Source organism: Blastocystis sp. subtype 4, assembly GCF_000743755.1.
Source record: "Blastocystis sp. subtype 4 strain WR1 chromosome Unknown seqid_0028, whole genome shotgun sequence".
NCBI lineage: Eukaryota > Bigyra > Opalinata > Blastocystidae > Blastocystis > Blastocystis sp. subtype 4.
Genome location: NW_014569519.1, coordinates 49,366 through 59,904, shown reverse-complemented (window position 1 = coordinate 59,904; position 10,539 = coordinate 49,366). Strand labels below are relative to the sequence as shown.

At 39.9% G+C, this 10,539-nt stretch overlaps 7 protein-coding genes across 7 annotated transcripts; 2 read left to right on the top strand and 5 right to left on the bottom strand.

Moving 5' to 3' along the window:
• JH06_4658 (hypothetical protein) lies at positions 1-1,362 on the bottom strand (the record flags this gene model as incomplete). Its single annotated transcript, XM_014673787.1, has 3 exons — positions 1-146; positions 170-1,293; positions 1,323-1,362. Coding segments are annotated over 3 exons (1,310 nt in total), but the record flags the coding sequence as incomplete, so codon positions are not given.
• A 2,126-nt stretch (positions 1,363-3,488) lies between these two features.
• JH06_4657 (hypothetical protein) lies at positions 3,489-4,110 on the bottom strand (the record flags this gene model as incomplete). Its single annotated transcript, XM_014673786.1, has 5 exons — positions 3,489-3,708; positions 3,740-3,843; positions 3,875-3,960; positions 3,995-4,056; positions 4,091-4,110. 5 exons carry the CDS (start codon positions 4,108-4,110, stop codon positions 3,489-3,491), a joined length of 492 nt encoding a protein of 163 aa, XP_014529272.1.
• Positions 4,111-4,336: 226 nt separating this feature from the next.
• JH06_4656 (ribosomal protein RPP1) lies at positions 4,337-4,756 on the bottom strand (the record flags this gene model as incomplete). The annotated part of the gene is made up of 3 exons (XM_014673785.1): positions 4,337-4,485; positions 4,516-4,633; positions 4,667-4,756. 3 exons carry the CDS (start codon positions 4,754-4,756, stop codon positions 4,337-4,339), a joined length of 357 nt encoding a protein of 118 aa, XP_014529271.1.
• Positions 4,757-4,983: 227 nt separating this feature from the next.
• JH06_4655 (isopentenyl-diphosphate delta-isomerase) lies at positions 4,984-5,640 on the top strand (the record flags this gene model as incomplete). The annotated part of the gene is made up of 4 exons (XM_014673784.1): positions 4,984-5,086; positions 5,116-5,320; positions 5,351-5,432; positions 5,464-5,640. 4 exons carry the CDS (start codon positions 4,984-4,986, stop codon positions 5,638-5,640), a joined length of 567 nt encoding a protein of 188 aa, XP_014529270.1.
• Positions 5,641-5,785: 145 nt separating this feature from the next.
• Positions 5,786-7,187, bottom strand: JH06_4654 (hypothetical protein; the record flags this gene model as incomplete). Its single annotated transcript, XM_014673783.1, has 8 exons — positions 5,786-6,267; positions 6,297-6,511; positions 6,540-6,613; positions 6,644-6,733; positions 6,766-6,857; positions 6,882-6,988; positions 7,020-7,067; positions 7,099-7,187. 8 exons carry the CDS (start codon positions 7,185-7,187, stop codon positions 5,786-5,788), a joined length of 1,197 nt encoding a protein of 398 aa, XP_014529269.1.
• A 416-nt stretch (positions 7,188-7,603) lies between these two features.
• Positions 7,604-8,136, top strand: JH06_5853 (60S ribosomal protein L17-like protein; the record flags this gene model as incomplete). The annotated part of the gene is made up of 3 exons (XM_014673792.1): positions 7,604-7,907; positions 7,939-8,012; positions 8,044-8,136. 3 exons carry the CDS (start codon positions 7,604-7,606, stop codon positions 8,134-8,136), a joined length of 471 nt encoding a protein of 156 aa, XP_014529278.1.
• A 10-nt stretch (positions 8,137-8,146) lies between these two features.
• Positions 8,147-9,057, bottom strand: JH06_5507 (glycosyl transferase; the record flags this gene model as incomplete). Its single annotated transcript, XM_014673789.1, has 5 exons — positions 8,147-8,340; positions 8,371-8,527; positions 8,558-8,692; positions 8,724-8,895; positions 8,927-9,057. The coding sequence occupies 5 exons, from the start codon at positions 9,055-9,057 to the stop codon at positions 8,147-8,149; spliced, it is 789 nt and encodes a 262-aa protein (XP_014529275.1).
• Positions 9,058-10,539: the final 1,482 nt, after the last annotated feature.

The window sequence follows — 10,539 nt, the reverse complement described above, 5'->3', positions numbered from 1 at the left end:
TCCACAGCATACTGGAGATACTCAACCACAACACCATACACAGAAGGTCTCCAGAAGGCAGTATCGAAGTAAGGACCTTCCTCACGATCATTACGATAGAATTGGAAGTACTCAGGATCCAGACCTAGAGTCACAGCAGTTGGTCCCTTCATCACCAAATCAAACAGACCCAATTTGTTGTACCAGTAGGCTTCTCATATCCAGCAATATGATACTTCTGGTTATCATCAACCACCTGACACTCCTCCTCCTTGTTGGTATGATGATAGAACTCTCTGTAAGCAATACCATTCTCAAAGATGTAATCGAAAGCCCAAGCAATTGGCAAACCATCACACACCTTTCCACTCACATCATGTTCCTTACCAACACAATCAATCAGTTCTTGAGCAGACAGAGCAACCTCCACAATCTGATCATACTCCTCAAGGTACAGCTTCTTGATAGCATACTCAATTGACATTGTGGTAGCGAAAGCCCAAGTGACAGAACAGTTCTGAGGCTTACAGATGTACTCACGAAGAGTATTCTCCTCCAGACGACGAGATTCAAACACATCATCACAAGGATCCATTGAGGGCATCAGATAACGGAGATTCGAGTTGTTGTACACAGGAATCACTGAAGGAACAGGAGTCTTAATTCCAGAGTATCTCTGCTTGGTAGTAGTGATCTCCTCGAACTCATCAGGATGCCAATCAGCATAGAAAGTGAACTCCATCTCATACTTATCACGCATGTTCCAGTCATGGATCATGTAGCATGAGTTAATGAAATATTCAAGACGAACTCTGAACTCTGAAGTTGTTACATCACGACTTGAACATTTAATCTTGGGATCCCACTTGCTCAGGTACTTCAGATAACCGTCCTCATCACAAGTGAAATCTGACTTGTGATTCGTAGGATCTGTAGGATAAGCAGGCTTGCCAGTAATGGGCTTGCTCTTATCGAAATCAGGCTTCTTGTGAGACTCAGGAACGGAAGTCCAGTGTTCCTCAGTCTGCTGCAACTGCAAAACCTTCCAGTAAGGAGACGCAGTGAGATCATGGTCCACATTGTACTCATTACCAGGAGTAGCATCCACATACTGGACATTAATAACAGCAGGGCCATCACAGCCAATATAATAGTAACCAGGGTTGAGACAATACAAATGCTCAGAAGTGATCTTATCTAATAGAACAAGACCAGTGGTTTTCATTGATAGATCGCTCAATCGAAGACTACAACGAGAGCTACCAGAAACTTTCGTAAACTTAACATTCATAAAACCACTCTCACAAGATAGTGCTACAATAAAACCCAAATTTGAATATTACCAAGACTAAGTAAGAAAGCAATAGCTATGAATAGCCTCATCCTATAATACTGGTAAAAAGAAAACAGAATACAATCGTAGAGATAGTTTGGTCATAATACAAATGGTCCTATATTATCTCTTGTTTCATCAATTATTAACTCGCTGATTGCATTCTCCGTTATTATCCTGAGTCGCCTTCCTTTTCACTCTATAAATTTCCTAGCCATTAGAATTGAAGGTATTTGATCCGTTTACCTTGAAATCTGATTATTCATTACACAAACTATTTTCGGTTAAACAGATATCGATGTAACGATGAGTTGTAGGAACCACATCACCACAGTAGGTTGATAATCACGTTTTTTTGAAGATTCGGTGAGCATATCATAGCACATAATTGGAGATTACGACTGAGTCTTCAGCGACTACATCATCACTATCTCTGGAAAAGGGATTAGGCACTTGCTGTGTGTGTTTCGAGTGTGCGAATTCTTATTCTGAACTATGCATGTACACTATTAACGGTCTTTCAAATCGATGATCAAAACATGGAAGAGATACAAATCCTTTCGATAATGACTCAACAGATACAAAATGGCGATGTATTCTTAGGTATCTGTATGAATAAGAAATTGGAGTACCTGTTCAACAAGCAAGAGTTGAGGGCCACATGTTCAGTGGTACGTGAACTAGCAACCTTCGATTATTATACAACTTAAAACCTATGCTTACAGACTTTAGTCGCATGAAATTGGATACAAAAGTATAGAATAGATATAACAGCTCCAATTGAGTACAATGCACATTCATCAAGAAGAAGTCTATTATTACAGAAAAAGAAAATAGAACGATAAATGTCAACATCAGACTGAGAAGAGTTTTTTGAAAAACATACAAAACTTTTGCCTACTAATCAATCATGATTTGTTTTTCTTGTTTTTTTTCGTTTCGTATTGCCTATATTCGCGTCATTTAGATGGTGTTTCCATTACTTTGTCTTGTACGCAAGGCCATTTACTTTTCTGAAGTCAATGGAGGATATATCACTGCTATTTCTCTCCTGTTACCACAGATCATGATTAACATTAACAGCGCCGTGACAAACCAGTGAGAAAGATACTCATGTAACAATGTAGATATCAAGGGGGTTGCCCATTTCCATATATTTCGGAAGTGGGGAGAGAAGGATTTAACAAATTGATTTTTGAAATTAGTACCTTTATTGCGGTTTTCCCATGGATGGTCTATTCTATGTATTATATGGATACGAACATACGGTATGGAAGATATGTAATCAAGAATATCTATTTGTATGGTATCTTCGTAGTACTCCATGGAATCATGTGTATGACACAATGTTCCTGTGCTATATCGTTTGTCACAGCTAGTATCTATGACCTTTTACACTATCCTGGGATTCATGAACGAGTAAGTGTTTTTATCCTCAACTGATTTCTAGTCTACAACGCGATTATGTGTATTAGGAAACTTAGCATATGCAGTAGATTCCTTTCTTTCCTTTATGTTTCTGAAATCTCCTTGGTCCAAGATGAAGAATGCCAAGATTGTACTGATTTCTATCTCTTGGATCTCTTGTATTCTCTTTGGCTCATTGTACTATGTACCTGGATGCGCGGTTGAGTTACTCTCCATGGACGAATGTTTCCACTGGACGAGTGAAGACAATTGCTTTTTGTACCAAGATCCATTAAATACTGCAAGTATAGATTGTTATTAAATGCCAAGTAGTGACTATTCTGCGTTATTACCCCCGATGTAAGTTTATTCATTTCTGTCGGGGTCTGTCGGAAGTGATACTGGTAGAAGAGATTAATTTGTAGTATCTGACTCTATTTTGTAGCATGATGCACTTCAGTTTCCTGAGAGGTGACATCGTTATTATGCGATATGAAATGTGCAAATGGGAAGTACTGAAGGATGTAAAGAGAAAGAATCTTCTGAAAGACGTATCTGAACAGGAAAAGACTGATTTCATCAACAAACGAGTGGAGGAGACCATCATGAATACATCAAATATTTACCTGACGTATTATCTTCGGAAGTATTGGCATGACTATGATAGTGTTGAGGGTGGTCGTGAGATGGAAAGCATCATTCGTTCTCCTGTTTCCAACAAACACAACAACTCATGTCACAAAGCATATTTATCCCAAGAGCACGAAGCTTAGATCAGTCCGTAACTGAATCCAAAGGTGAGGGCACCAGAGAGTCCAGCAACCAATACATACACAGCATAAGTAGGGATGTCAATGTTGATGCGGGGAAGAATAACAAAGGAAAGCAGGAACACGCTCACCTCGAAGATCAAGTTGGTGATAAACATGGCATACGAAACAGCTTCCTTTCTAGAAGCAGCCTCGTCTGGCTCCTCACTGAATGTCTTCCTAATGATCAGACACTGTAGAAAGAACCCACTTTCTCAACACCACACGTCCAAACTCCTGTGAGGCCAGTTTGTTATAGGAAATAGTCAGAAGGATGGTGCACACAAGAGTAACTCCAATGAACACAGGGAAGTACTAGAACTCAAACAACCTATAAGAAGTATACAGACAAGCTGACACTGAAGAACTTGCTAGTGAAAAGATAAGCAGGGACGGCGCTGGCAATCAGAGCAACCGTTGCGAAACAAACCTCTATACATAACACAACCACATGGAATGGTCCTACGGTGTCCGGCATTGAATCCCTTAGGAGCCAGATCCTTAATGGTTTCATCAAAGTTGTCAACACTACAAAACAATCACAGATCGATTCCTCTCCTACGGAGCAGTATTAGCAGGCATGGCAGATGATTTGTTGATTCGATTACTAAGAATATGATGAAATGCTCATCTCCACATTATTGACCCTAATTATACCATGATAGGGTCTATACTCCCTATATGACCCCTTATTTTCTAGTCATCAGAATACACATCTAGGGCACTCTCAATACTATTCCATAGACAAAGCACAACAACGTTTAGAACAAACAATAAGGACTGTCCAAACAGTGACACATTAAGCACTTTACCAGTCGTCGTCATCATCTCCGAAGAGACCACCTCCAGACATATCAATGTCTTCCTCCTCTTCCTCTTCCTCCTTCTTCTCCTCAGCAGCAGGAGCAGCCTCAGTAGCAGCAGCACCAGCAGCAGGAGCAGCGGCAGCGCCAGCACCTACACTAAGAGACATCTCACAAACTCTACCAGGAGCAGCAAGAAGATCCAGGATATCCTTTCCGTTGCAGTTAGCAGCGAAAACAGCCGTCCAGTAAGGAGCGATCTTGTTTCCAGACTCCTTCACCAACTTGTCAAGGTTCTCCTTCTAGGTACTCAGCAGACATATAGATAGCGTTACGGTGACCTCCACCTTAGCATCAGCGCAGATGAGAGTAGCAAGAGAAACAATAAGCTCCTCCTTCTCAATAGTAGACATTCCTTCGAACATGGGCATAATTAATGATCACCTACACTTCTGTTAGAATCACCTATTCCAGAAGAACTTATCCATTGAAATGGACCCACAACACAAAATAGATCAAATCCTACTGAGTCAGATTAAGCAGAAACCTGCGGACAGAAGTGTATGGCTGAATGAACGATGAACAGTGGTCCTTGATATGTATAATCAACTCAATAACTGGAAGACGGCGTTTTGGTTATCACTATATTAATATGGAAACGGAGTATAATCGTACTCAATGGGAACTTATGGAGGAGAGGTGCATCTTAGTTGATGATAAAGACAATCAGATTGGATCGGACTCGAAGAAGAATTGTAGATATTGGTAGTTGTATAGATAGTAGGTCATTTGAGAAATGCAACCGACGGGTCAACCAAGTGTCATCGAGCATTTAGCGTGTTTCTCTTTAATAGCGATGGAAAACTATTGTTGCAGTGTCGGTCGGCAGAAAAGATCACCTTCCCATTATACTGGGCTAATACTTGTTGTAGTCATCCATTGGACATTACAGGTGAAACCGATATAGAGAATGATATCGGCGTAAAACGGTAGAAGAAATACAGACATCTGATTTGTAGAGCTGCAATTCGCAAATTGAATCATGAGTTGGGTATTTCCACATCATCACTATCCGTTGATGATTTCACAAATGTGCTAACTGTGAGAATAATATGAAAGTGATTACTCATAGGTCAAGTACAATGCTCCGAGTGATGAGAAGTGGGGCGAGAATGAAATAGATCATATTCTGTTAATTCAGAAAGATGTTGAGCTGAATGTCAATTTAGAAGAAGTCAAAGAAGTGAAGTATGTGAGTTATGAGGAAGCTGTACAGGTATATAATGCGGGTGAGTCAATATCTAGCTGATGGATTCGAAGAGTCTCGTGAGCCCATGGTTCCTAAAGATTAGTCGGTATTACTTGAAAGAGATGTTTAATCATCTTCATCAGCCCTCTGCAATCGTAAAGCAAGGAATTGTTGTGTTATGTTGTGTTTCTTGGAAAACAGACCACTAATCATTTGAATCCATTTCCTTTCTCTTTTCCTCTAGTTGGATTTCACCCAAATGTACCAAGGCATACCATGAAGCACGACCTTGAGCAGCTCGCTGACTCTTGCCCCGTCCTGTTCCCACAACCTTGCCATCCAAAGACACAGTAGCTTCAAATCGCAAAAAAGGAACCGATTTCGGTTCTTCCGAATTCTCTTTCTCATACTCTTCATAGGATATCTCTCGGTTCTCAAAAGCATATGAGATGGAGTGTTTCTCACAGTATATATGAAGTGCATGCTTCATTTCATAGCGATTGATCCGATATTCACTAATCGCTTCCAACTGAGTTACAGACGTTACATTGTGATAATCAAAGTTATTCCCCGTTTCATCCGTTACACGGACTTTCCGAATTGGGATACATCGTTCAAATGTCTGTCTCCAATCATGAGTTTCTGCATATGCAATGATCATCTCTACCAAGGTGTTGATATTCAGTACTGCTTTATGATTCATTGATCAGACCTACCTCGATGCAAACACTCTGGATAATACTCTGCTAGAGGCAAACGAACACATTGAATACCCAGAGCCATAGCTCGATTCAGTGACTGGTTCTTGGCTATCGATCGGTCGACAAGGCCTCCAATCACATACACCTTAGATGTATCGATAGTATCCAAAACTTCATCTGCATCAGGAGACAGATAGACCAATTCGTTGACAGAAAACACTTCTTCTCTACTCTCTAAGGATTCTTGATAACCACTACATGCTCTCTTGATGGAAGGTCATCGGCCACTTATGAGCTCCGAAGGAGTGCATTGCCGTATTGGTTTCGGGAGTCTATAATTCATTCTTCTATCCATTTGTTACAGAACCACAGACATGGAGTGACACATGAGTTTTTGCATCCTTATTGGCTCGATGGCAAAGACCCAGCTGACGGATAACACTCGACTGCTCCTACGAGTAACAACCAACGTCCTATTGCATACCACAGAAGTCATTTGATCTTGATAATGAATATCAATTGCAATACGCTGTCCGGTAGCCAGAGCATCCCACATTTGCTGCTTGCGTTCTTCTTCTATCGTAAAACCCTTCAATCAACGTTCACTCTGTTCCCTCATTTTCCGCATCCATTCTTCTCTTTCCTCCATTGTCATACCTTCACATTCTTTATCGCGCAATTGAGCAAACTCTTTTCGTTTCTTTTTGCTGAACATCACTCACCATCCAAAAATTAAACATGTGTTCGCGTGTACGGGCCTTTGTCTTCCGTTTAATATGTTTGTATCTGTATCTTAGCACATCTTCCATTTCATTACTTTTCCAACCGTTTCTGTTCAACCAACTCCTTTTTGATACGTTTCTTCTCCTCCTTGTCGATGTCAATCGGATCCTTTTCCATGAACATCACAAATCTGAGCTATCTATGGAATACACAAATTGACCCTATTTCTGTTGCCATATGTTCAGTGATCCGGTATCATTAAGAATGCCCATAACTCACTTATTCCCGTTTCATCGCTTCCTTTCTTCATGGCCATATTTGCAACCCCAGGGTTCTGTGCATTGAATTATGGTCAAATACAGGTAGGAATGGTGTTCTTGTTTCGTTCAAATGGTTTACTATGGTTGAATACATGCCCATTGATGATTTGTGTATATGATGATTGTTTCTTAACGATGAATGTAGTACTACTCCTGTGAATCCCGCTAAGAGTACCTTGGTTTGTTGGTTTGTTTCTAAACGTAGGTTGTCACACTCGTGGTTCCTACCTAACTGTTCACTTCAAGAATGCTCATGAGGTTGGTGCTGCTATCAAGGGAATGCCTCTGGTGAAGGCTGAGAAGTATCTGAAGGATGTTATTGCTCACAAGAACGTGATTGCTTTCCGCAGATACAATGGTTCAATTGGTCGTCATGCTCAGGGCCATCTTGTGAAGGCTCCTGGAAATCTGTGTAGATGGCCCGAGTCTGCCTGCAAGTTCTTCCTTGTGCTTCTGAACAACCTGAAGGCTAACGGAGAGGCGAAGGGACTGAATGTGAAGGAGTTGGTGATCAACCATGTTCAAGTGAACCATGCTCCTGTGATGAGACGTCGTACCTATCGTGCTCATGGTCGTATTGGACGTAGGTAGAAGGGAGGAGAGGTAAGAGGTAGCTTACCAGAGACATCCTGCTCATATTGAGATGATGTGTACTGTGAAGGAGGCTGCTGTTCCTAAGAGCACTTCTGTAATGTGTTGGATTTGAGAGTGAGGTGTAGGCTCCTGTGCAGTATCGTATGACCAGAAAGCAACTTGCCATTCGCCGTCTTGTGTGTGGAGGAGGTGTGTCTGCTTNAGGATGTGTATCATAAACAGTTTCTACTATTTGGTATACTCTGATAATGTACAACAGATTCCATTGTTTGAATGAACAACTCGATTTCCTCTTTCAGAAAGATACCCGTAATGAACACTGAAGTTACGCATCACTCCATAATTCCAATTCCGATTCTCTTTTGATTGCATCTCCACTTTCCGATTATAGAAACCTTCTTTTCCTTCATGAATACCAAGAACTACACTTCACTTCACTTCCTCATTCTTACCAACTGTTGTAGTATCCACAAGTTCTGATGTTCTAAAACTCTCATTTCTCCATACACAACCCATCAAGTAATTGTCGACTTGCATCCTTCCAATAACAGTTCTCTGTTCCACATTCATGACGTTCTTCATTGCAGGACGAGAGAAAATGAAATAATCCTACAAATCAATTCTTCTTAATAGGCGAACAGCACTTCCTCGATTCCGAAGAGCTTGTCGAGGACGAGAATAGTTCGTGAAATATTCCGATAGTTGATTCAATGAAGTGAATCTGGTAGGAATATCTTTGAAATCCCGTTCATATACACGACCAGCGAGTTCATGCTACAAAATGAAGAATCAATTCAATACTCACTTCTCTTGCCAATACACCTTGTTCTGTTTGATTCATACAATAGTGAAGAACTTCAAACACAGTGGGTTGAAGCAAGATATCTGAGTTCAAATATCCATAGTACTTTGCTTCAATTGTCTGATATGCTTTGGAGAAAAGAGAGGTGATAATAGGCAAGCCATATGGATTCACTCTAATCACTTACAAGAGATATTCAGTATCACTTGAAATCATCAACAACAATTACTGATGTATTCTGGAAGAAATCATGGAGTTGAGGAGTTGTTGTGAAGAGAAGGGAACGAAAACTGAAATGCTCATAATACAAAACACTCATATCTCGAAATAGAGTCATTTTACGCATTTTCTTGTCAGTTAGACCATCTTCTGTAGTGAAGAGAACAAGATCATACACTTTCTTTGATACGATTTCACTTTCGTTAGATGAAACATACTTTACAGGATGTGTTGTAATAGGAATTGGACTAAAAGGATGACTTGAGTCTTGAACGAGTACAAACGAAGCAGAAAATGATTTCTATGTCTTCATTAGATCATCACAACATGATACACATAGAAAATGGGAACAACACAAGAGACCAACAAAACAACAAGATAACAAGAAGAAAGAAGTACAATGACTCGTCATATCATAATTGCACTTCTAATCTCCTTCAAAGAATCCATATTGAACGATAACGAGCAATCCGAATAACCCAACAGAAAATCGGATTGATTCCTGTCACTATCATTATCAAATCAAACTAGGAATAGATGAATGTATTGGATTTGTTATCTATTCAATGTTCATTATAATGTGTTCTATTGGATAGAACAAACTAGGGATAATCCATTCTAGTGGATCTCCTTGCATGTTTTTGAATTCACTATGTTTCATGAATGGAAATATCTCTCTTTCAAGTTCAAACAGAAGNTCCTTCTTTATTGATATCTCTCTGTCTGATGTGTTGGAGTATGTTATATTCGATTTTCAGTACAATCATCATGCAATCTTGCATGGACTTATTCCTCAACAGACTAAGATGTATCTCCAGAATAAAGACTACTCACTTCCTGACTTATGAAAGTGAAGTGAATGGTTGGAATGAGATATCTCATACCACAGAATATGATTAGACAGATACTGTGTATTCAATTCAGTTTCAGAGTTATCCAACAAATCCAATCATTACTAGTGATAAGGCATTATCTAACTATCTGTATTTCAATATCATCATCATGTAGTGCTATTCTACGGATTTATGTGTATCTATTACCTTGCTTCTGAATGAAAGGATTCTCTGTGTATTAATCCAAGCTATTCGATTAAACATTGTGGTTGTGTATATTGGAAACAGATGATTATTTGCATCTTCTTCTTGATAGGAAGTCAAGTTGTCGTTTGGCTCCTTGGTCAATTGGTCGTTTCACATTGCTTCTTTTGTGAGACTCGATATTGTCAAGCTCAAACTCCTCATCGCTTTCTTGATCATGTTTGGTTCTTCGTTTCTTGGTAGGTGCTTGAATCCTTCTAAGCATCATTATCTACTTATTGGACGTACCTTGTTCCAGAAATGACTTTGGGTGTTTGAGAGAGGGATTGATCTGTCATTGGCTAGGGATCACATTCTTCTCATTCACTTACAGTTCCCCAAGTTGTTGCTCGAATCTGAAGAGCTTTCTTTGAAGCATCTACTGTTCGTGGAGAAGGTGAAACATGAGGAGCATTGAGTGATGTTTGCTCTGGTTCCAATACAATGTCAACAACCTCACTTCCTCCTTGAGAGAGAGTTAGTTGTTTTGCTCTCTGGTCTCGTGTAGTTTGTCTATCTTCTTG